The sequence below is a fragment of the Opisthocomus hoazin genome, chromosome 28, assembly GCF_030867145.1.
Source record: "Opisthocomus hoazin isolate bOpiHoa1 chromosome 28, bOpiHoa1.hap1, whole genome shotgun sequence".
Taxonomy (NCBI): Eukaryota; Metazoa; Chordata; class Aves; order Opisthocomiformes; family Opisthocomidae; genus Opisthocomus; species Opisthocomus hoazin.
In genome coordinates, this window is record NC_134441.1 from 9,326,997 (window position 1) to 9,351,359 (window position 24,363).

General features: G+C 48.7%; 1 protein-coding gene across 4 annotated transcripts in view; it reads right to left on the reverse strand.

Annotated features, from left to right (window-relative positions):
• ANK1 (ankyrin 1) overlaps positions 1 to 24,363 on the reverse strand; it is a 68,892-nt gene that overhangs the window by 32,307 nt on the left and 12,222 nt on the right. The window contains exon 1 of one of the 4 annotated variants that reach the window (XM_075444629.1): positions 8,667 to 8,708. The exons of 1 other annotated variant lie outside the window; for it this stretch is intronic. In XM_075444629.1, coding sequence (XP_075300744.1) covers positions 8,667 to 8,693 — 27 coding nt within the window. In that variant the 5' untranslated portion in view covers positions 8,694 to 8,708. Of the gene's footprint in view, positions 1 to 813; positions 1,110 to 7,993; positions 8,113 to 8,666; positions 8,709 to 24,363 lie in introns of those variants that run through there. 2 more of the 4 variants (XM_075444632.1, XM_075444628.1) reach the window with 2 other exon arrangements.

Consider the following 24,363-nt stretch of genomic DNA (forward strand, 5'->3'; position numbering starts at 1 on the left):
GCATGCGCTACAGGACCCAGCCCAGGCTCCCACAACAGAGGCTCGGTGCCGTGGCCCCTTCTGGGGCAGCCCACGGGGTCAGAGGGACGGGCGGCAGCACCACCATGCCCTGTCCCAGTGTGCAGCCTCTGCGTGCAAGGGAAACACATGCTGATTGTATGACTGCCTGTGCCAGCTGGCTCCGCTTGCTACCACCTCAGATGAGAGCCCTATCCGTCTGGGAAGAGCCCCCAGATTCACAGCAGTGCTGCTGGCTTTGTGGAGGGCTATGAGCACGGAGGAGACACGACTCAGGGCCTCGGTGCTCTGCTCACATAGGATGATCTACTGTAAGAGGCAGAAGACAGCACCAGTACTGTGCTTAGAAGTGCGTGTTTGTGCTCTGAGCCCTGCGTGCTGTCTAGGCTCTAGTGAGGAAACACTGACAGCTTCAAGCAACCGGCTGAATCATAGCATGGTTTGGAAAGAATGCAAAGAGCTTTTCCAGCTCCAGGCTCTGCTAGAAGCCTCTGCATCTCGGGTCAGGATCAATGACAGGGCAGCACCTCAGCTATGCTGCCAGCATGTGAGCCACAGCACAGACCTTCGACAGCAAACCCCTCGGAAAGTCAAAGCACAGCTCAGCCAGTCTCTCCCACCCATGGGACACACACAGAGCTGCAAAGATTAAAACGGTAAAACTACAGGCTCCAGCAGCAAAGGGGCTCCCAAAACCCCAACACGCCCAGCAGCAGAGAGCACAGGCAGAAAGCAAGCAAAAAAGCAAAGCAGAGGTCTCTGTGGATGCAAAGGAGAAGTGCATTCTATACTCACAGCCACTTCTGGACCGGACCTGCCCTTTCGTGCTGCCATAGTCCGGCACTTCAGCTGAAACCTGAGCCTGGTGTCCCCTCTCTCCCTCCTTGGTTATCTACTCCTCAGCTTTGATAGAGCCAGTAAGTTACATCGCATTCTATCTAAAAATACAGGCTCCCTCCTCGCTCCAACGCAGACCCTGCAGGGATCGCCAGCCGCTAATGGAATTTGTTCATTTTCTCTCCATTATTGTGTCAGACAGGATATTTAATACCAAGACGCCTCCAGAAAGCAGACGACTGTTGCCAAGTGCAGGGAGCGGGTCAGAGCTGCAGGTACCACCTCGGGAACAGCAGAGAAACAGCAGCCCCACAGACGTGCCCAGGAGCCTGGCATTTCACAGGTAGCACAGAGCAGAGGGGTTGCGGCTCCCTCCCAGCCCTCTGGATGCTGGGGGCCAGGGTCTTGGAGAACATGCTGAAGCCCAAGTGCTTCAGAGGTACTGCCCTTCCTCCCCATGCTCAGCATGCACCTTTCAGAGATGCACAGAGAGATGCAGGACATCAGACACTAGCATTCAGACAGCACGTGCAGCCAGAGAAGAAGGGATAGCTCAGCTCAAATGGTAAAAGCAGAGGAAATAGATTGCAGTCATATCGCCCTTCTGATGTCAGTGCATGTTGGGACTGCCTACCTATCACTCAGAGGGCATTCGTTCACACCAGCTCACTTCACTTTAGGGTGTCACAGAGATGAAGACAACACTAGACTAGCCATACCGAAATACCAATTGGGTCACTGTCATCTCCTGAATTTCAACAAAAGGGAGCAGTGACAGTAAGAAATGCAGAGACCCCATGGACACAAGTAGATGTGCATATCAAAAAGATACACAAACACATCCCAGTCAGCACAACACCAACGTACCTAAACACAGACACACACACATTGCAGTTAACATCCACTAATAAGCACAAAGCGTAGCATGGGCATGCTACATGCACCCCTCAGTATTTGTACACACGTGCACACGAGGTCACTTGCTATCCAAGTGCTCCAGGATATACAGCAACTGCTTCCAGATGCAGAGACTGCCTCTACTGGGTTTCCTTTCTTTGGAGTTCATAGTGCTTCTTTCTGTTCTCCTTTGCCTTCCTAGAAATTTTCCAGGAAGGAGCTACTCCAGGGGAGAAAATGAATTGCCTCACTTGACAGTGTGTACCTCTTGCACTCTTACATGGCTGCTAAATCCTACACACAGGTGTCATGCTCCACAGACTTGGTGACATTCAAGCTGTGAAGTGTCAGGAGGCTGCTGGCAGCAATTCCTGAGGAAGAAGCCTCAGATCTGGACTTTGAAAAGTGCTCCAAGACCTCCTAAAGTAAAAAACATAGACAGCACATCAGACTGTGCTTCTATTCTCCTTCTCTTTCTTTTCTTTCAGGAAAAAGGTCTCCTTGTCTGCTGACAATCTAAATTTTTCCCTCTCCCTCTCCTGGCCCTGATTAGTGGCTTCCTCTGTTCCTATGCACAGGTGTCTTCCTGCTCTCACAGTCTCGACCCACAAACCACTACAGCCACTGGATGAATGTCCTAGCCCCTCCACCCCAGCATGAGAAGCCTGGACCTGACCAAGCCCATTGCATTGTAGCCATGGCTAAGGGTAGTTCTGCCAAACCAGAGGCTCAGGCTGGATTTCAAGGGCTGCAATGAGAGGTTCAGTAACCCTGATCTGTCTCCTGGCTGTGGTTGGAGTTCTGCTCTAATCTTTTCTGGCAGTGCCTCGCTCTCACTCCCACCCAGGGAGGACCTCCCACCAACTCCTTCTGCACATCACTGATAAAAGAAGGGAGGGTCTCAACATTGCCTCCTTCTGTGAAATGTGGCCACATTTGCCAGGAGCCCACTCTGTACAAGCTACTAAATGCTGCAAATAGATGATTCCCAAGTGCAAGTAAGTTCAGGGACTTGTGCTGATCTCACAGTGTTTTCTAGGAGACAAAGACAGGCAAGAAGCAAGTCACCACACTGTTCCAAACTGGCAAAAGGCACACATACATCGTGCTACTCTTTACCCTATATGCCCACTTGTCTCTTCTATCTGCAGCTCTTCTGCTGGAGCGACAAGGCAGCCTGAGCAGGGACTGCAACTCCTTCGTTGTTTATACAGCACCTGGCATGAGAAAGGGTTGAGCTGGCTTCTTGCTGAGAAGCTCCAGAGGAGGCAGGACCCCTTCACTGCAAGTATTCACACACAGGTCTCTGGGACTGCCTGGGAAGATGTCCTGCTATGGACAGGGCCAAAGATGCCAAAACAAAGGGACTGGGTGCCTTTTCCAACAAGGCTCTGACTCCAGCCGTCTGGGCCCCAGTCGGGGCTGCTAGCACCCACTAGACCTTCGCACTGCGTGCAGAAATGAAGTGCCTTGGTGCTTGAAACCAGCTGATTCCCTGCTCCACTAGAAGAGCTGCCAGGACTAGTTACAGAGAGGGAAGAGTGGGGGAGCTTGTGGTCACTCTGAGTTTTTCTGAAATGGGCTTTATTATGTATTTTCTTCACTCTCTACCCAGAGGCATCACACAGCCAGAGTTGCCCTGCAATTGAAACATGCAATACTACAGGGAATTCCCAGAGTCTTGGTTCTCAGCCACATCGTTCAGCCCCTGCCTCTCCCCTTCCTTGGTCTCTGCCGCATGTCTTCAGAGTCTCTGGTCTCACTGAAGAACAGTGCTGCTCTTACACCATAGACTAGGAATTGCGATGCAAACTTTCAAATTACTGCCCATGCCTTGGGGAGCAAAACGCTTTCTGCCAAATGGCAGTCAGACCCAGCGGCCAGGAAGTTTGGGTCTGCTCTGCTCCTGAGCCACTCGGCTGATGCCTGGATGGGAAGACAGGGAAGCTGGCTGTGGGGCAGTTTTGCCTCAGTCCCTGTATGCCAGAGGCAGAAGGATGCAGGCCAGGCCCATATACACCATCCGTGGGGCAGGCACCCTCCTGCCAGCCCTGGCACCCATTAAGTTTTGTTTGTTCCAGTCCTAGCTACTGGAACACATCGCCAGTGAGGAGCAGCAGGCTTTGCTGCATGAAAAGCTTCCTATGGCTGCTCTGTAGCAAAGATCTTGAAAGCAATTACACCCAGTTACACCACTACACAGGTTTCTTGCTGTCTCATGAGTTTTGCCACTAATGATAACTCTGCATCTTCAAACTCTTTTGTTTCTTTTGTATTCTTTGGAAGCCAGGTGCTCCTTCCAGCAAGGAGCTTAGCAGCTCCTGCTCTGCACACTGCAGGCATCTGTTTGCAGCTCCATTGTTCTAACACTCTCTTGAAACCCCTTATCAGGAGCACCTTATCATGTGCGACACCTTCTCTGGGATACATTAGGAGCAAAGTCAGCTAAGGCATCTTGCGAACTGGGATGTGGAAACTGTGTGAACAGCAGAGAAACAGCAACAGAAGGGCCGCAGTCCGTCCCGAGAGTCATGTGCTGCTGCTGCTGAGGGGAAGGCACTGTGTTACCATTTACCATTGGCCCTACCTGGGGGAGGCAGCAGCGGCTTTCAGCCCTGCCAAGCAGACACACTCCCTGCTGTTCGTGGCTACTCCACCAGTCAACAGGGGGAAACAGAGCCAGACTGACATGGGCTCATGGAGCAGAGGACAGAGGAGGTCCAGCAAGGAAACCCCTTGCAGGCTGGGCAGCACACAATCACCCCACCAACCAAAAGAGTCCCAGGACCAGCAGTGAGATGCAAACCTGAATCCTGGCACCAAAGCCATGTATTGCTATGGGTATCCTATTCAGATGGTGCGGAAAGGTCCAACCCACATCTAGGAGGTCATCCAGTCACTTTCAGTTGCTAGTGCCAAGGTGCTGGAACCTAAGGTCAGCGCTGCCAGCTGGGGAGGTAGTGCAATAAACCTTGCAACAGCCTTTGACATTTGCTTTGACATTTCTTTGCTCATATGGGCTTGTATCTAGTAGTGGGCACGATCCTCAACTCTGAGGCGTTATTTTCAGCAGACAGCAAAACGTTACATCAATGTAGTTGCTTACTTTAAGCAGTTGCCCAACCTAGGGATTTCTCTGGTGCCAGAGTTCATCTGGACCTCCTTGCCTTGCAGACATCAAGTGCCTGGGTCTGCGGGTGATAACCTGGATCCTTTCTCATCAGATGAGAATACATCAGTCCTGGAAACACACTAAAACAGCTGCTAAGATTAAAAGCAGTCAAAGATGGCATCCAGGGTCTCTCTAATATGATCAAGGAAGACCAGGAAAATCGAACTGGAGATTCAACTCCAAATGCCCAGAAACAGAACTCGCACTGTCTCCCTTACAGGAACTTTCTCTCCTATCTGTATTCACAGAAATTTGATACTCTCAGTGGTCCCTGCAGTGGAAACAAAACCTGCTGGCAGGTTTCTGCCTTCTGAGTATAAGACAGAATTCAGCAGAGCACAGCACCTCCAGAGAGGCCATAGCAGCAAAGCCTCATGCAGGCAGCCAAAAAGCACAGAGAACCGGCTACCAGGCACATACTGCACACCAGATGAAAGAGAAAATGAAAAGCATTGGGAAAATTCATCAGACAAAAGGATAAATCCATATGCCCAAATGCTATTCTCTCATCATCCTCATCCCTGCCCACATGATTTAAGACAGATAAAGTCCATATGCCCAAGTTCTATTTTCTAACCATCCTCACCTCTGCCCACATGATCTAGGACAGTTCCGCAGCTGGGACTGATAAGAGCCAAGGCACAAGCGGTCATCTCTGGAAGGCATCTGCCAAGCGAGTTCTCATTTCATGCACTAGCCTGAGCAAACTCTTTGTCCGTGCTCCCTTCTGCTGAGTGGAGATTTCACAATAGCTGCAGGCCTCCCCAAGGCATGTACCACACAGGCCGATGGCTTATACACCCAGCAAAGATCCCCAGACCAGAATGCAAGGGGCAGCCCAACCATCTCACAGCAGGTGAATCAGAGCATGCAGGAAATGAAAGACCTGCTCATGCTCCTGCATCGAGGGGCTGTTAGAGCTGGAAGAGAACTCAGCACAACTGGCAGAGGAGAAATCCCAAAGCAGAAGAAGGAGGGCCCCTGGCAGGTTTGCGTGAAGGGAGGAAACTTGCCAGTTAGCATTTTGACAGTACTGAAGCGGGGGCAAGCTTTCAGGCAAAGGTACCAGGCTCCTCCATCATTACATAATCGTAAGTAACTAGCTTTCAGAAAGCCCATTTTTATGCACTCTTAACAAGAGAGGTAGTTCTGGACTGTCATTAGCATGCAGTTCAGGGCCAAGGTTAACTTGGTCCCTGCTGAGCATGTTCAGATACAGACAACATCTGCGTCGCCTTTTGGCTCCTTCCTTCCCCCCTCATAGGTCCCCTTTGCTAGCTGCTGAAGCGGGAACAGGTTCAAGACTGTGAAGAGGGTGGATATCAGAAACAGCTTAATCTGCACAGAGCAAGGACTTGGGAGCTGCCCCTACACAGCAGACTGATGCTTCTGATAAGGATCCCCTTGTGCTAAGCCTACAGCTCTATGAAAGCTTCCCTCTGTCAATTCCCACCTGCTACTAATGGATTTTTTAATTAGTAGCATCAAGATCTTGTTCTGCCGTTTGCAAACCATCACTTCCCTAATGAAGTATAGTGCTGGGTCCAGCAGCAATGAATGGAGAGAACAGGAGCTGGTCCAGAGGTCTGAACAGGGAGCTGGAGATCAGGACATTGTTCCTTTCACACAGAGCCAAAGCAAGGCAAGAACTAACACAGCTACTGGTCCTGCCAGCTGAGGCCACGCACACCCAGGGGAAAGCTGTCACTCTCCTTTGATGTTAGCAGGAGCCTCTGCTCTCTGCATATCCTGAAAAAGAAAAGCTATTTTTACCTCACCAGAAAATATATAGACTGTGACTAAAGACAATACATGAGAGCTTTTTGCTCAGGCACTACACCTCTTCTAACAACAGGGTTTACAGCTGCTGAGAGAGATGCAGAAGCACTATAACTGCTCTTTATCTCCTACTTTCCTAATGCACTTCCTTCCTTAAACAATGACATGGCTCAGGCAGGTGTGTGTGATGGACACTGTGGAGCTGAGAGAGCTCTAGCAGGTTGCTGGTGCAAGGGGGAAAGCAGAGACACGCTCTGAGCACGCCGGATGCAAGCCTGGGACTCAGGCACACCTTGCAGACCAGCCTCTAGCCTGCCCTGGGCTCTGGGCAGTGCCCTTGCACCCAAGAGATGTGCTGGAGTCCAGACCATGCCATCAGGGTCTGCCATGGTGCCTTGTGGAGAAAATTCCTCCTCTTTTCTAGCGATGCTTATAAACTGCTCCTAGTTTCTGCAATCTGTTTTGACTCACTCTCTACCTCTGCTTCAGCACGGCTAGTCCACACCTGCTTTGCCTACCTGCACGACCAAAAGCTCTGAGAAGGGGGCTTTCTGCTAGCGTCTGCATGCTCTAAGGAATCGCAGTACAGTCTCTGCGCCATGGCTGCAACAGATTTACTGCTAGCAGCGTTCAGCCAGGCTGGTCTGGCCAGCGCTCGGGGCGCAGCTTCCAGAAGCCATGCAGAGAAGAAAGCATTGACAGGAAAGCACCTGAAGCACACGCCTGGCAATATATCTCTGCCAGCGGATCCCTGGTGAGGACATGCGAGCAAAGCTGTAGCAGCACAGCCACCTGCTCCTCAGCAGAGCTAGTGCAGCACTGTGCCTAGAAAGAAACGTCATCCTGCGCACCTGTACCAGACCTTCGGGTGGGTAAAATAAGAAAGATGATAACACAGAAATCAACATTTACCATTACAATAGCACAAAAACCCAATACTTGGGGTCATCTCCCTTCTGCCAACAAAGCAGTGGTGAGAAGGGCAAGGCGAGTACAGCATCAGGTGCACCTGGCCATTCTGGATTCAACACCAGGCTCTGCCACTGGCCCCCAGCGTGACCTTAGGCAAGTTCCCAGAGACATAGCAAGGGCAGCACCCCTACCATTCTATGGTCCATTTAGCTGCAATGATTTCGGCCAAGAGCCATTTTCTCTGGACCAGACCTGAGTCCACGTTACTCGCCAGGATATACCTAAACTCCCGTGTGCAAACCAGCACCCTGAGAACCAGCCTGATTCCTCTCCCCCTAGAGCTGCCCAGCAAGCACCTTACTATGCGTAAGTACTCACCCTCAAGTAATGCAGGCATGGCATCGCTGCAGGAGAAAGTCGGCGCACCCTGGACAGCCAGGGTCTGCAGCTCTGATCAGCCCACTTACACTGAATGCTGCAGCCAAACCAAGTGTGAGCAGCCAGTCTGGAAGAGTTTTATCAGCAGCAGAACTGCACCCTATCACTACTCACACTTGCCTGCCTGCATGCTGGCAAACGGGGAGGCTCCTGCCTGGAGTCTGGAGATTAGAGGTTGTCCCACGTCAGGGGCTTGGGGAGAGCTGCCAGGCTGGACACGAAGTGTTTAGCGAGTGTCATGCCTGAGGCACACTTCATAAACATATCTGTAAGCTGTAAACAGGGAGGAGCCCATGTGCGTGAACCCTGCTCTTCAAACAGTAGAAGGGAAGATGAAAGTTTGAAATACACAGCAAAATAAAGCAGCTCTGTGGCCAGAACCACACTGTCTCTTGGTTTGTGCTCCACAAAGCAGGCTGGGCCAGAGGCAATTAGCAGAAAGACCCCAGATCGGTCACTGGTCTCTGCAGACCTTGGCTGGGCACAGTCCCAAATGACAGATACTGAGATGGAACTTAAGTGGCAAATGAGGTCTAGTGACAGCAGCTCCAGGCTCTGCAGAGGGCCTGGAGCCTACTGCAGTACAATGAACGCGCCCCTTCCCCCCTTCTACCTGCACAGCAGACTCCTGCTCCAGCATCGCTTCAGGAGATCCTTGCTTGCAGCAAGAAGGCAAGGGGTCCACAGTGGTTGGTGCATGCCCTCTCTGAAAGACACGCAAGGGAGTCACACCAATTGTTCAAAGGAACAGACCTCCTGGAGACCGCTCCCGTCCCACCCTCTCCTCGTACTCAGGGTGACACCTCAGAGCGATGCTCACCTGGCACTCCCGTCTGGCAGGAGCATCCTTCTGCCAGCGCTTCGCCAACCCCATCTTGGATCGAGACGCTAAACTGGGGTCATCTTGACAAAGCACTGGGGGACTGCAGGGCAGCCACATGGCTTGGTTTCTGTTTCTAGTTACCATCCACCCAGCCCTTTTTGCCAATTACAGGTTCAAGAAGGCCAAGGCACTTCCTCCCAGGCTTTGGGGCCAAACCAGTGAATGCAAGGCCATGGGGTGATCACACCTGGAAAGGTCTTGGCAGCATACAGATAAATACAGCTTGTAACACTTGCAGCTTCAGAGAGAAAAACCAACATCTCTGCCAGCTGTATCTCTCAGAGGAATTCCTATAAACAGCCCAGCCCACCACTAGGAAAGCCTGTATCAGCTGAGAGGCAGAAGTAGATCAAGAGAACCTGTTAGGATGGAAAAATGCTTTGCATTACACAGAAATTGAGATTTTTGTACTGAGCAAAGGCATTGAAGCATTAGAGCAAAGCAGAGTCCTTACCTCAGTCTAAGGACAACACCTTCCCCTTGTCCAGTGCAACTCAGCACTTCCCTGAGTCTGGGATCCCTCTGGTATTTGACCTACAATAGACTCCACCTCTAGTTCAGGTAGAGCTAAAATGTTAATTGTCAAAAGAATAGGCACTGCGACTGCCAGCTGGCATTCTACATGTGCTCTAAAGAGTGTTGCTGCTCTGAACCTACAAAGCAACATCATCAATGTCTCAGATCTTGCCCCCCCCCCCCCCCCCCGCATAACTGCATGTCATGAATGTAAATATGAGTCCTCTGCACCCTGAAGACAGGACCGTACCAGCCAGACCTTATGAGCCTATTCAAAGTTGCTGCCTCCACATATTGCAAACTCTGTGCAGGTCCTGCAGCCAGCAGGATAACATACACTCTTGACAAAGCCCTAAAAACAAGACCTGTGCCCTCCAGTTCATGTGAGGTCACCTCCTACCACACCCTGGGGAAAAGCAGTGTAAAAGTGCCTGTGAGATTGCTCCACCTGTTTGCTGAATGGGTGCTCCCACTTCTACTGCGAGAGTTCTCTCAGACAGGGACTAGGATTTAGCTTTGATTTGTGCACCCTCTGGCACCAGTGAGCACTGGTAAGCAGCAGTGGCTTTCACAAACCCGTTACAGGCAAACTCAGGGACAGGATAATCTCCGAGGTGTCAAACTCTTTGGCTGCAAGGGATGAGCAGTCTCAGATCGGCTCAGTCCTACAGATTTCTATCTGTCCAGTGATGCCATCCATGTCCTCCCCATGAAGGTGGAGAGGTGAGCCCTGCACAGTGGAGCAGGGGACACGGTTCTCACCATCTGGCTCCAGCCCAGGATTCCCTCACACACATCATGTGCCCACAGCCACAGCATGGCTGAGGGAGAGAAGCCCTGTGACTGTGCAGAGCAGGAAACAGCCATGGTTACCACGGGGTGCTGTAATGGTGGTTACCGCAGGGGGCTTTGGCACGTGCCTACAGGCCATGTGGTGGGCAGTAAGAAGGAATTGCCCCAGGTCCCCACCACTGAGGCAGAGCCTTTCTGCAGCTGTGAGAAATGAGAAAAGTGCCTAAATCCAAGAGCCCCTCACAGGGATGTTTGCAGGTCAGAGCTCCTCCGAGAGACAGAGAAACATTACCACCAGGCACAGCCCTGGAAAACCTGGCCAAGCCATGAAGCCTTTGCTCTGTCACCGAGACCTGGAGTTTTGCCTGCAAAAAGCCCTCCAGCAACTTCTCCATACCTCAGAGGAGATCCCTGGAGGCAGCAAGAGCTCACGTCACATCAGTGACATCCAGATGGGCTGGCAGACTGGACTGTAGCACACCCATGGATCAGCAGCTGAGACAGATGAACATATCACAGGGCACTAGATATCTGTCTTGAGGAAACTATATAGATCTCACAGGGTTAAGTCTACAATCGGTCACATATAGCTCTAGAAGTGCAGGCGATTGCAGCAGCAGGAGTGAACAGGGTCCTGTGAGGTGGCAGGTACGCGCCTGCTTCCGCCCTTCCCCGAAGAAGAGGGAGAATAGAGCACTTTGCTTTGAAGTATGTAATACACTAATAACCATTTATTTCCTTGGCTGTTTTTGGAGCCGGTGTGGGCTCCACCTCTAAGTGATCTGGTCTCTTTGCTATATTAAGTGCTATCCCTCGTTAATCATATTTTTCTGAACGCTTCCAAATGATCCCTCTACTAGGTCTCATTCACTCATCACCACCTCACCTGAGGCATCTCTGAAGTTCCTCCTACCTAACTGCAGACAAGTGAGTTGCACATATCAGTGCTGAAAACTAATACCCTAGAGTAACTTGCTTTACTAGCAGTTTGTCACCATTAACCTGCCTGTTGTACCTAACAGCAACATCTTTGACACAGCTTGCAGTTCTACAGAAAAACCAGTATGGGCACAATCCTGTCTGAGAAATCAGCCTGGGAGAGCCTGAAAAATAACAAATACAGCTCTAATAAAAATAGCTCTTAATCCCAAGAGCTCTTTCCATTTCCATGAAAACACCTCAAAAGACTAAGGTCTCCGGCAGTTCCTTACCACTTACCTATTTCCAGACCTTGAACTGAGATTGGCCGAGTTGCTCATTCCCCAAGGTTTTATACTGTGTCCTCTCCTTAGTGACATCTGAGCATATGAATGCCCCCTTAAAGACCTCTGAGATTGTACAGGTCAGTGTCATGTTGCACCAACAAAACCTAACACAGAGTTAAATTGGAGCTCTGCAAAGGGAAATTACTTAGAATGGACACAACAGGAATACTCTCTAGAAAGAGCAAACTCATGTTGAGAAAAAGTGGCCAAGAGTTACAGTGAATAATAGCTGTCAACTCCCACTTAGGGCACTGTGCACCCCCGTGGGCTTCAGGGGATTTTTGCAAGCCAGAGTTCCAATATTGTCTTAAGTTCTGTTCCCTGAATTCTATAACATCTATCATATCCACAGGAAAAATAATTTCTCCCTCTTCTGCCCTGAGATGGCTCCTGGGATAAGACTCAGCAGCCCTGGTGCCTCAGTGCCAGTGCATTCCCGGTTTACACCTGAGATAAAAACATTGAATTCCAGCAGCAACTGCAGACAGAGTCGGTGGGGCAGAGAGAAGCTCCCCATCAGAAATTCAGAAGGAAAAGGAGGTCTCTAAAGAAAACCACTCCTTCAGTTACAAAGAGTTTGGGTTTTTCAAGATACAAAGTTCTGCCTCTGACCTTTGGGGAAACTCTTCAACTGCACTATGATGTAGCTGCAAAGGAATGTGAGGCTCCTTCCTCTGTGTTGTTATCTTCCATGTAACTAGAGAAGTGATCTCCCAGTACCAGACACTTCGCTGGCTGCTGCTAGTCTGTCCTCAGCTGTTCTTTCATTTAAGGGAATAGGGAGTGTAGCGTGTGCAGCAGAGAGCCTTGAACACATTACCGTGAAGAAGAGTAAGTAACTTTCTTTAACAGTGGGCTTCGATATTTTGAGGAAACTGTGCATGCTTTTGGTCAGCGAATGAAGTGCAGCCCTCCCTGCATTCAGCAGTTTGCGAAACGATGCCAGGACGGGTCCAGGGCTGAAGTCACTGAAGAAGAGTTGCTCCTCTCCGAGTGCTCCCTGTGCCCTCCTGGTACAAGGACAAGGGTACACTACGGGTTCACCTTACTCCAGCATGTCCCCTTTCTGTTTACGGAGCAAACACTCCCTGTGCTCCTGTCAGCTGCTGAGGCTCCAAGGAGCAGCCAGGCTCCATGGTTATGGTCAACAAGCTGTTATCTTAGGAAACATGAATGCAGTTTTAAAGCTGAGTCAGCAACAGAAGCTGAACAATTTAAATCCTTAGCAATTCTGCTACTGCTGCTCAGCCATGGATAACAAAAGGTACTCAGACTCACGCAAGGAGAGAGCTGGGACGAAAAACAGTGCCACTGTCAGGCTGCTTCCTCCTGTTAAGAGAGAACAGCAGTGATGTAGGCATAAATAAGCAGGTAAGAATGCTCTGCAGTGCTGAACTAGACACTCTGCTGCTCAGAGCAGGCAGTCCTCTGAGCACAGCAAGGCTGAGGCTTGCTTTCCTGTGGCATTTGTGGTTTCTGGCATGAGGATCCATAATTTCACAGGAACTCCATAGGAGCTGCTGGTGCCTCACCTTTCAGACGGCTAATCCCTCAGCTTTCGAAGTGCTGGAATCATCAGCAATGAGCAACAGAGGAAGCACATGAAAGGTCCACACCGACACTTGCTCTTCAGCTTTCTGTCAGAGGAGGAGCTATGCAACGTTATGTGATGGAAGGGGGACAAAGATTTGCTGTGCACAGATTTTCCAGCCCTTGCTCTCTCCCTAGCTGCCTCTCCATCTCCTTTATTGCAGGGGGCGGGGAAGCCAATTTACAAGTACTTCTCTCCAAATCCGTCTAAAATCCAGCACCCAGAAGCATGGGACAAATGCAGGCTTGCAAGAAATCCGATGGACTATGTTTGCAAAGCTCAGCAGCTAACAGACATAAGAAATCTCTCCCCCTCATACCCCTGATCTAAGAAACCGTTTCATGGTCATCCATCAGTTCAGAACTATTTGAGCTGTGAGCTTCCCAAAGGAAATCCAGAAATACAAATTGAATAGATGTTCTTTGGGTTGTATTTCTTGAATTGCGCACTGTCGCCTCCAAAGGCATGATGCTGGAGATGAGGCAGCCTGCTTGCTTACTCCAAGAGACAGCTGCCATGTGCCAGCATAACCACAGTTTAGTTCCTAGAGAGGAAGCAGTCTGAGCCCAGAATTGGGACACTTTGGCAGCCTTTTGCCCCTCCCTGCATGCATACTGAGCAGACAGACAGTTTCATAGCATGTGCCTCTCTGGTATCTTATGGCATGAGTCATAAGGTGTTCTTTTTGCTCATCAGCTGGACGAGCCAGGCAATGCAACTGAAAATTTCATCACACTGATTTATCTTATTTTTACTCATTCAGGCACAAAAAATCAGGAAGTCAGATTCACAGAGTGAAGTCATGAAACAGTTGCAGATCTCCCAAAGGAAAGGAATATTCATGGCCCATTTTTTATGCTATGGCTTAGTTCTGTGCTATCCTGACTGCAAAGATTTCAGCACAGACAGAAAGTGTTCAGCAACCTCTGCAACCAGCTCTCCTATCCAGTGGACCAGAAGACATCTCACCCACAGGATTAACATCCACTGTTTTTCCAGAACTAGGCAGTTCTGAGAGCAGAAAGCATCACTTAACAGCCTGAATCAGAAAAATCCCAGTTCTGGGAACTCAAGAGTTTGGCATTATGCCCACAGCACAGGCCAAGGGCAAATCACTTCTTAATTACTGCTTAAACTGCAGATTTCTGCTTTCACTCAGGCAGGTACCAATCTGAAAGACGTAACAAGACCCTTACAAGGCTGCAGCTAATCCACCCTGGCTACTGATCCTATTGGATCCACTGGTCCTGTTGTAACTGCTGGATTATAGATCCACTGAGATGCCTGAATGTTATGCCTATTTGAGGATCTCAAGATGGAGAGATACCCAGCACTTGGCTGTAGTGCATGCCTGGAGGCAGTGCAGACTGACCTCCTGTGAGAGCAGATGAACACATAGCCCCCACCTGGCAGGCTGCACTCTGCTGCTCTTGGAAAGACATGTTCTGCTCTGCTGCTGAGCGTTGAGCAGGAGAGCAAGAACTCAGATCTCACCCCACACTTTCAATGTACCTTTATTCTCAGCAGTCACCTGGCCTCTGAGGTCTACCACATGCCTAGATGCCATGGTCTGCACCAAGACCTTCCTGGTCAGCCATGTTAGTTCAGGCAGTTTGACAAGAACTTAGAAACAATTTCTGTAAACCTCTTCTCTCCAGATTTGTCAAAATATTTTCTTCTGGGCTCAGACCAGCAAGAAAAGCACTCAACGTCCAGGCACTCTGTGAGGTATGCAGTTCTGTCACCTGCCTCTCCAGTGGACCTGCCAGGTTTCCAGAGTTCTGCACGGAGCTCACAGAGGAGAGGAGGAAGTCTCTATTTTAATATTCACAGGAAGAAACAAAACTACCTGTACACCTGTGATTTAACATATACATTCTCTGGAGTTTGATGAAGGGCTCAGATGTCAACAACAAGGCAGGAAGGTTTGCACCAATAATGAAACTAATTCTAATCGATGTTCACACCACAGTTGGCTGCGACTCGTTCAGCTTTTTCCTCTGGATAGACGTGGCATGGAGCTTGGCAGAATTAACAAAATAAGGAGGATCAGCAAGAAGCTTGGTGGAATCATATGTGCAGCCCAGCCATTTGCAGGCAACATCTGTGGCAACAGCAGTGCTGTGCTACAGGTTACAATGAATTTGTGGCCACTGAGTCAAGGTACAACCAAAGGAAAACAAGCCACAGGAAGTCTCCACTTTCTGCATAGCTCTAACTGATCTGGATCTTTCAACACCCCCCTCCTGGGAGCTGGATAAGCAACAACAACTGGGTAATGCCATCAACAACAAAGTCCATAATAGGCAATGCAAAGAATATGTGTGAAAACTATAAAGCGCTAGCAAAATCCGTTTGTCACTAACAATTGCTCCTGGGGATTGTTCAGAGAGAGTGACTGGGATTATGATGAAATGTTTATACTGCAGCAGCTCACAGACCAGGATTTGTCCCTGCTCTTCTGGCTCCCATGCAAAAAAAAAAAAAAAAAAAAAAGTCACGAAAAGACTCAAACAAAATACCCAGCCCAAAACAGAAAAAAACCCCAAGATCAAAAGAAACAAAGCCCTAACTCTTCTCCCAGGAGCTCAGAGCTTCAGGTTCCACCAAAAGCAAGTTCCACACTCATAAGGTCACTCCTCTTTCTCTTCTCAAGGTGATGTCTAATGGGATTGTGATAAGGTTAGTACATTCATGCTGGCACAGAACTGCCCTACATAAGCAATTCCCTGCCCCAGTAACCAGCTTGCGATGTGTATAGAGCTGCCCCTGTGCAGAAGGGCCCCCTCAACTAAACCCATTTGAGAACAGACTTCCAAGAGAGACCACTGTTGTTTGAGCTGCGGAGGCGCCAGGCAAAAAGAGTTTCAAGGAGTGGAAATCGGGCCCTGAGCAGTGATCAGAGCTAAATATTGCTCCTGCTTATGAAAGAGAGAGTGCCAAAGACAGGCCCTCCATAGCCACAGACGCAGCAAATAAAGGCTGCAGATTTTATCATGGCCCCTACAAGACAGAAGTCTGGGACAGGGTCCCCATTTCCCATTACCTTCCTTCCAGCGCTATTTTGATGCATTACTACTCAGCAGAAGCATGTGCCATGTGTGTGGTTGTTTTTACCCAGAGGCAATTAATACTTGAACAGAATGAAGTCCAACTTAATGAGACTTTTGGGAGGGATGCAGGTGGAAAAACATTGGGTTTTTACTGTTTCCCAGACTATAACTGAAGCATTTCATATGTAACTATCTGAGCTCAAGGCCATGTTTTAAACCACCACAGGAAGTTCAAATGAAGGAAGCAGAGAAATTTTCATGCTCAGCCCCATATACCTACTGAGTACACACCTTGCAAGCAGCAGGAGGTGTCAGCTGTGTCTCAGTGGGTAAGACACACGTACAGCTTCACTACTTGTGGTGCTTGGCTCAGAGAAAGGCAGTTTCTGCAAGGGTGGAGCAGCTGATTCTAAGCAGCTTCTTCTGTCCTCCAAGAAATCCACTCAGAGCAGTAATCCAGCTCCTGAGTGACTGTGCATGACCTGACAGCAATGCACACTGACCAGCACAACAAATGCTGTAATATTAACAGGGTCAAAAGATGCAATTGGTTGCAGAGAGTAGCTCTGCAACTCATTCCCAGCCTTTCAGTCCTGCTATCCTTGTTCTTCCTGAAGGCTTAATCCAAGCCTTCTGAACTGAACAGTTAATGCCCAGAGGTATGAAGTACAACTGTGCATTCCTACTCCCTCCCAGAGTCCAGTCCTCTACAGGCATCTAAGAGCTTGGAAGTCTGTGCCTTTGTTCATCACCTTGCTGAGCAAGCAAAGGAGACAAACACTTTCTTGGATGCATATCCATCCATGTTCTGATGACCACATGAAGCTTTTCGTTACTATTAGCTCTTCCAGATACCATTGATTCATTTATTTCTTGGACACCCTTAGCATGCCTAGGCAACCTGATACAAACATTACAGCAAGAACAACAGCCCACGCCACTGCATTTTGCTCACAGTATAACAGCACCTTTCTCCAGTTACTGCAATGCTCTGAAGAACAGTTTGGCAGATTGCAGAAAATGCACTTAAAATCTTGAAACCCATGAGTTCCATTTAAGGGTAATTAATGAATGATTCAGAAGAGATGTGCACATTTCTATTGTATGCTCACAGCCCTGCTCTCATTGATCAGCATTTAGGATGATTTCATCGCACAGTAGCTTTTCCTAAGGTCTAATTCAATTACATAAGATTCCTCTGGATGAGAGAAACAGAGCCCCAGAGTCCCAGAAATACTCACTCATACACTACTTTTTGGAAAGTGAGCAATTCTGCAGAATAGGAGTGAGGACAGAGCTCCACTGACCCAGCAGAGCTAATGGGAGTCTCACTATCGTTCTAAAATCGAAGGAGATCAACTATTTTATTTCTCCCAGTGGACCTTTGTCACTCAATGTCTGCAGTATCAGCACTGTTCCCCGGCCTCAGCAGTTAAAATTAGGGAACAAAGCCTCTCTGGAACCTGCCCCTCAAAGCTGTCAGCTACCGTGCAGGAGATGTGGGGGTGTTTACTGCTGGAAGTGAACTTTCCTTGCCACCTGCTAAACACCAGTGCAACTGCTCCTCTTCACAGCCTACACGAAACCTTCTCTGGAGAATGGGATCTGAACAAATCACAGTCTCTCCAGCTCAGCTCTTAAACTTGCCCACCACAAACCCGGAACTTGAACTGTCCCAGGAGGACAAATCTTCTAGCAGTCACCATCACTAAGCACAGGTACAGACAAAACCGTCCTATCGCTGGACACATCAGCCATGCTCTCTGCAGCACAGCAGCTGCGAACCAACTCTAATGTATTTGCAACAGCTTCACAATGGCTCGTTTACCTACTTCTTCGGATAACATAAGACACTACACCGGGAAGGCTGTGTATCTCTGTGGGTACCTCTGTGCAGCAGCATTTAGGTACCCACAACAGTGCTAACTCCCACACACACCACAGAGGGCTTTTCTAAAATATTTCCCACAAACCTACCCTACGAGCCTCACTCAGACAACTCTTGCTTAGAAGTCACAGAGGTCTTTTGCAACCTTTATGATTCCATGATCTTTAAAGGTTCCTTCCAAGATAAACCATTCTGATCCCATGACCCTATGATTTTAGAGACAGGGAACTAAAGCACAGGTGGAAGTGAAAGGAAGCTAAAATGGGACCAGAGCATAGTGGTTCCTGGATCAGCTCACCCTGACCTAAACTCTGGAAAACTTGTGCATGGTCAGCAGTGGACGACAGTTCTTCCTCTCCGTCCAGCATCCAATTCTGCATTGCAGAGCAGGACCAGGCAGAGTTTAGGCAATAGGCACTGGCAAGTCCCCACCCAGGCAACAGTGGAGAACCCCCAAGTTCTCCTACGAATCCATGCTACAGAACAAATCAGGTTTTGTTCACCCACAGGTCTCCTGCAGCCTGGCAGCAAAATCAGCTCAGAGTTACTTCAGGGTAAATGCACAAAGAGAAAGTTGAATTCATTATAATGACTTTCACGGTCTTTGCTCCATTCCTGTCAACATCTTTTCGCCTGCCTTCCTACTTCTCTGACGTGCACCCCAGCTCCTCTGTCTTGCACCTGCAGGCACAGGCCAGAACATGCAGCAATACAGCGCTCCTGAGAGTGGACTCCTGCACACACAGACCAGACATACCCCAGATCCTCAGTTAGACTTTCTGCAGGAAATTGCTGTTGAGAAAGTCCAATTATGCCCAAAGACAAGCCTGTTTTATAGGTCACAGCTAGTGCTATGGAAGCCCTCTGGCAACAGGAACTTCACCTGATTCTCAGAGATGGGCAACAGAAGTACACTGTTTTTGCATTTACCATAGAATCATAGAATAGTTTGGGTTGGAAGGGACCTTAAAGATCACCTAGTTCCAACCACGCTCCCATGGGCAGGGATACCTTCCACTTCAAGAGGAGAGTTTCAGAGATATTACATAGAAAACAGATACACGTGTTGGAATGCCCCATCTGTAGAAGCACTGGGTCCCCAGCCCCATCAGGGAGTCTAGCCTAGCCTTGGGGAAGCAGAGACGTTAATACTGTGCTCACGAAGGCAATGAAAACAAAAAGCACCTTTTGTTGCAGATGAGTTTGTAAGTAATTCAGGCGATTGCACAGAAACTTGACAGTCTGCCACACTCATCACAACCATGTACAGCGTATTACTACCACATCATCATCTCCTTTAGTCTGCACTGGCCAACAGCATTGAGGCCACAAGACTGACAATTGCTTGTGTATGCTGTGGCAGCATACGGCGCTGGCAGGGTGCTCAAAATTACCTGCTTTCCTTCATCAAACCACCCAGCTGCTCCCAAGTGCCCACTACCACCCTCCCAAAGGACATTTGCTATGTGTATGTTGGAATAAGCCATACATGTGCCTGTCCCCTCAGCAGACATTGGCTGGAGATGCCAGGATCACCCAAAAGAGAAATGCTCACAAAACAGCACTGAAATCCCAGGCGCAATTTCACAGCATGCAATAAGGAGTATGGAGCATTTTGCCAAGGGAACACAGCTTGACAGATTAATAGGGAGGGCCAGCAGCAGACCCCTTGATCATGCTGCTGTAGCGTGCTGCCCAGCCAGACCTGTGTCCTATTTTCACAGTGTTTAAAGCTCAGCTTTATGTTCACTCCTGGAAATCCGCTGTATCCAGCACACACAGAGCTGCAGGGCGCAGAAGAGGCACCTGAGGCAGACGGATGTCTCACCATAACAGCGCATAACAGTGTTAGGCACCTACAGAGTCAACACTTCAAGCAGGGCTTGCTGTCTCAGCTCCCTTGAGAGCCAGCGGAGAGAAACAAGCATTTCTAAGGGTATAATTCAGCTGACCTACTTCCACGTGCGGTGCAGCATGGGAAGGACTCCCTCCTTCTCTCCCAGACTAGAGGGAGCTGAGGTGAGCGGTTCAGATGCAGAGGTCTGCATCATAGCACCCCTAAACTGGGGCAGACTGTCCCTTTACACAGCAAGAGATCTACACGTCACTGGCAGCACCAGGCATGCTCGTGTCCATGATGACACTGGACGCCAGTGTATGGGGAGCAGCCCTGCGCTGCCCCAACACCTCCAGCAACACAATCCCATCCCAGAAACATCCAAATCCTCTCAGCTGCTGCTGCCATGGCAACGTCAGAGCGAGGATCTGCCAGCCTTTGATGTGCTGATCTGTTTAAAGCATGCAAAATGCCATTCAGAAGCTGGGGAGCGGTATGGAGGAGTACCTGACTGCCCCGAAGATGGACGGCTCTCCAAGGAGCAGGAGCAGCACACTGGCAAGCACCGCTGCCATCTCCTGCCACAGCAAGTCATTACCAGCATGCTGTTGTTTCTGTGCTCGGGCTCACCCACTTAGTGGAGTTTAATACTTAACATCAGGCAAGATGCTATTTCACGGGGCAATTTTGGTTATTAATAAAAAAATCCCCCTTCCCTTCCTCAATGGTTCAAAAATAAGATGCTGTTACTCCAGGTTATCAGTGCTGGCAGCAAGTGCTGGGAGCTGAGCACCACAAGAGTGCCAGCCACAGGGCAGCTAATGGGGAATCAGGAAGGGCAGTTACAGGCCACAGAAAAGCCAGCAGAGTCAAGTAACATGCAGCGTAATGCTGTCCCCATCTCCCACTGCATCACAGGTGGAGGAGGCGGAAGTCATTCAATTGACAATCAGACTGTGCAAACCGCAGCAAGAGCAGGCTGTTTGATCCCCCCTCCAGCAGCTCACAGAGATCCCCTGCATTGCAAGGACACCTCCAAGCTCAGAAGGATGGCACATTTGCTTATCTTTAAAGATGAATCCTCTGGTAGCATTTAGCATTAGGATTCCCTGAGGCTTTGCAAAAAAACAGTGCTGTCAGTGCCAGGAAATGCTGGACACCAATCCCTGCATACCACGTGCCCTTACTGAGCTACCAGATTAGGGCAGTCCAGTAGAATCCAAGAAGCTCTGAAACATGAGGGCACAGAGGAAGATTTGAAACATTTGAGGGGGTTTTATGCTAGACATCTGACAGAATTTGCTTTACAATATGAAACACAGAAACCTGAAGAAGTCTCCTACAGAGAGAACATCTATATTCTGCACTCTGCCATTTCCACCACTTTCATTTCAAGACTCAGCCTACTCCACAATTGCAAAGTTTCCCCCATATTCATTCGCCCTCTCGCTCAACTAGTGTTCCCATACCCAGAGTAAGAGGAGGCAGCCTTAGCAGACCACAGAAATGCTACACAGAACTCAAGGAACGGGAGAAACAAGGGACTTGAGGGAAGCAGAATGCACTTACCTAAGAAAGCTTTTGGCTGAACAGAGAAGCCAATCCACACATGTGCGCATGCACACATACACATGTACACGCTTCCTTGGGAAAAGCATCACAGGATCTTTGACAGCAACTACAGAGGATGCTGGATACCAAGCTTACAAAGGCAGTTAAATCTAAAAACCTTTAGATTTACTCCTTTTAACTTCTTGGAGTGTAGGGGGAGTCTAAGTACGTGCTTTACAATGAATACTCTGGTTGTGCATGCCTGTGAATGGAATTAGACAGTAAAGAAAATCCTGTTAATTATTTCCTCTTTTGGCTTCCCTAAGATCTTTTCAAAAGAAAAGAGGACCCATTTTCACCTGCTAGCAGCTAGCAGCTGAGAAACAAGTTTTAGCCAGGATGCCCACTATGGCAAAGACGTGACAGCACACTGGTTTCATTACAGCTGCTTTGCTGCATTACCTGCTGACTGTGCTTCGGAATGTGGGCCTGCTGGAAGCCTCCAGCATTGCAGTCTGTTCTGCTACCGCTTTCCAACCCTTAATGCCTCTTCAGAGGCACGACATCCTCCAAACAACATGTTTGTATGCATGTTTGTTCATGCTGGTCTTCGAAAACGTGGCCAAAATTAGGTCCTTGTTTTCAGGGTCAGGCACTCAAAGAGATTTCTTGAATCTCTGTTGTTTCCCGGCAGCTCCCAACTACATCACTGTCATGTTCTGCACCTCTCAATTTAAACACAAAAATCATATATGCATATTTTCCAGGCCTTTGCATCATCAAACAAGCCTAACGTTATCCCAGTAACCTGCTGGCAAAGCTTGACAGTAAACAGCAGACAGATTGAGGGTGGGGAGCTAACTGCAGTGGCTGCAGCTCCAGAAAGAGGACAAAAAGTGTGTTACTTGCTTTGTTTGGCTCGTGGTTTTTTTTCCTCCAGAAATCTCACAAGAACAAGAAAGCAAACTCTGAAGCTTCCTCCACTGCTGAGCTCTGTTTTTTCTCCCAGTATGTTACAATAGATTCTTTCTGTCAAGAACAAACTACAGGTTCATATGTTATTACTGGGCATCCTCCATCCTGCTCCTGTGTGCAATACTGCATTTATTTCCAGCAAAATGGACAAAACACATCAACTCTGCAGAGGTGAAGTCTGTTCAGACTAAAATTCCCAATATGCAAGCCCATTCACAGTGAATGGACCTTATCTCCAAGCTTCGTCCGGAAGTTGCTCCTCTATTGCAGCTGTGAGCAGAGCCTCTGGATCAGCTCGCTTCAAGTGTCCTCACAGTACTCTTAGCTCTAAAGCATGACTTTAAAGCAAAGTGAATTAGTGCAGCACTTGACCCATATATTTGCAATTTTCCCACAGTGTCTGCGACAGTACCCCTCTGCTGCTGCTGACAGTGGTGCCACATAGTACGTTGAGAGGCCCCATTAGGGAGGTGCTACTGATCCCTGCTGAAATGTCAGGAGACAGTAAATGCTGCTGCCTGACACTTTGGATGGAGAGAGGGTGATCTTGTCTATGCCTTACTGAGCTGCTGATGGCCTTGGAGGACTCCTCTGGCAGGTCCGAGAGGCATATCGCACCATTGGTGGGGATGAGTTCACAAGTTTTGAAAGTTTTGCTGATACAGTACTGATGGGCAGCAGATATTTTATACTTCATCCTGGGATACTGCAGCTCCTCTCACTGCAATCTCAGCTCTGCAGCCATTTCACAACAGGCTTGACAGGAAGCATTTTTCCCAGCACTCACAGAAGAGGGGTCAGCCTGCTGACCATCATGTTGCTCTTCAACAGGAACACGCTGCTATGCATCAGTGCAGTGGCACGTCCAAGCTGTGTGTAAAGAGGGCTGCCAGGCCATGCTCTCCTGAGCAATGCTTGCTTGGACTGAATCTACTGTCACTGTGAGCTGAGACGATTCTGCCAGGAGAAGAGCTGAAGAATGAAAGAGCTTAGAAAATTATAGCCTGCAGGCCAAATACAGACCTCATGCAGGCATCTCCTAGAGCTGAAATACCCTGTGTCAAAGACACTGGCCCACAGATATAACTTCTGTTTCAGCATTAAAGATGGGAAGCAGAACCATAACACTTGTCATTGCAGTAAAAGCAAGTCCAAGATCAAAATCCAATTAGGTAAGTTTTCACTTTCTGAGAACTCTTTAGCACACCACCATCCCACAGTCCACTCCACATGCCCACTGCCAGCTTGAGTACTTTCATCCACAAGCCAAATGGAGGGGGGAAAGACAGAGACAGACAGACAGAGAGGGAAAAAAAGAAACAAACCAACACCCCAAAACAAGAGAAACTCCATGCAGAGATTCACAAGTAAAGAACAATGGATTCTTGAAGCTTAGCAACTTATTTAAGAACACATGATTTACTCCCATAATCAAATCCATGGAAATAATTTCCAGCAGAACATTACTGATTCAAATAGCAGAGTAAGAACCTGGAAAAGGAAGAGGTGTGCATATGATTACAGCACACAGTAAAAGCTCACACTTCAGTCAACAGAATACAGCTGATACCCAGGCAGACCAAAGGAAGATCCCTTTCACTCTCTCCTCTCCCCATTCAGAGCTTGTTTGGCATCTCATGTCTGCCTAAAGCTCTGACAGATGCTATCCAGTGGAAGCAAGGTACAGCCCAAAGCAGCCATTTCTCTGCTCCATCACTACAGCTTGTGTGACACCTGCATAAAGAGGGACAACTGACTTGTAGGAATTTGCCTTGTGTTGCAATGTATTTTCACAGTTTTGATGTGCTGCATGTTAAACTTTTGCTTCTCCCAGCCAACTAATATCAGGTGTTAAAAAGGCTGGTAGTTTCTGAATCCTTCCACATGTCGATAACACCAGCTTAACTTTGTTTTTAAAAGATTATAGAGAACAGTAGAGTGAAAGGGACTGGCTTGTTC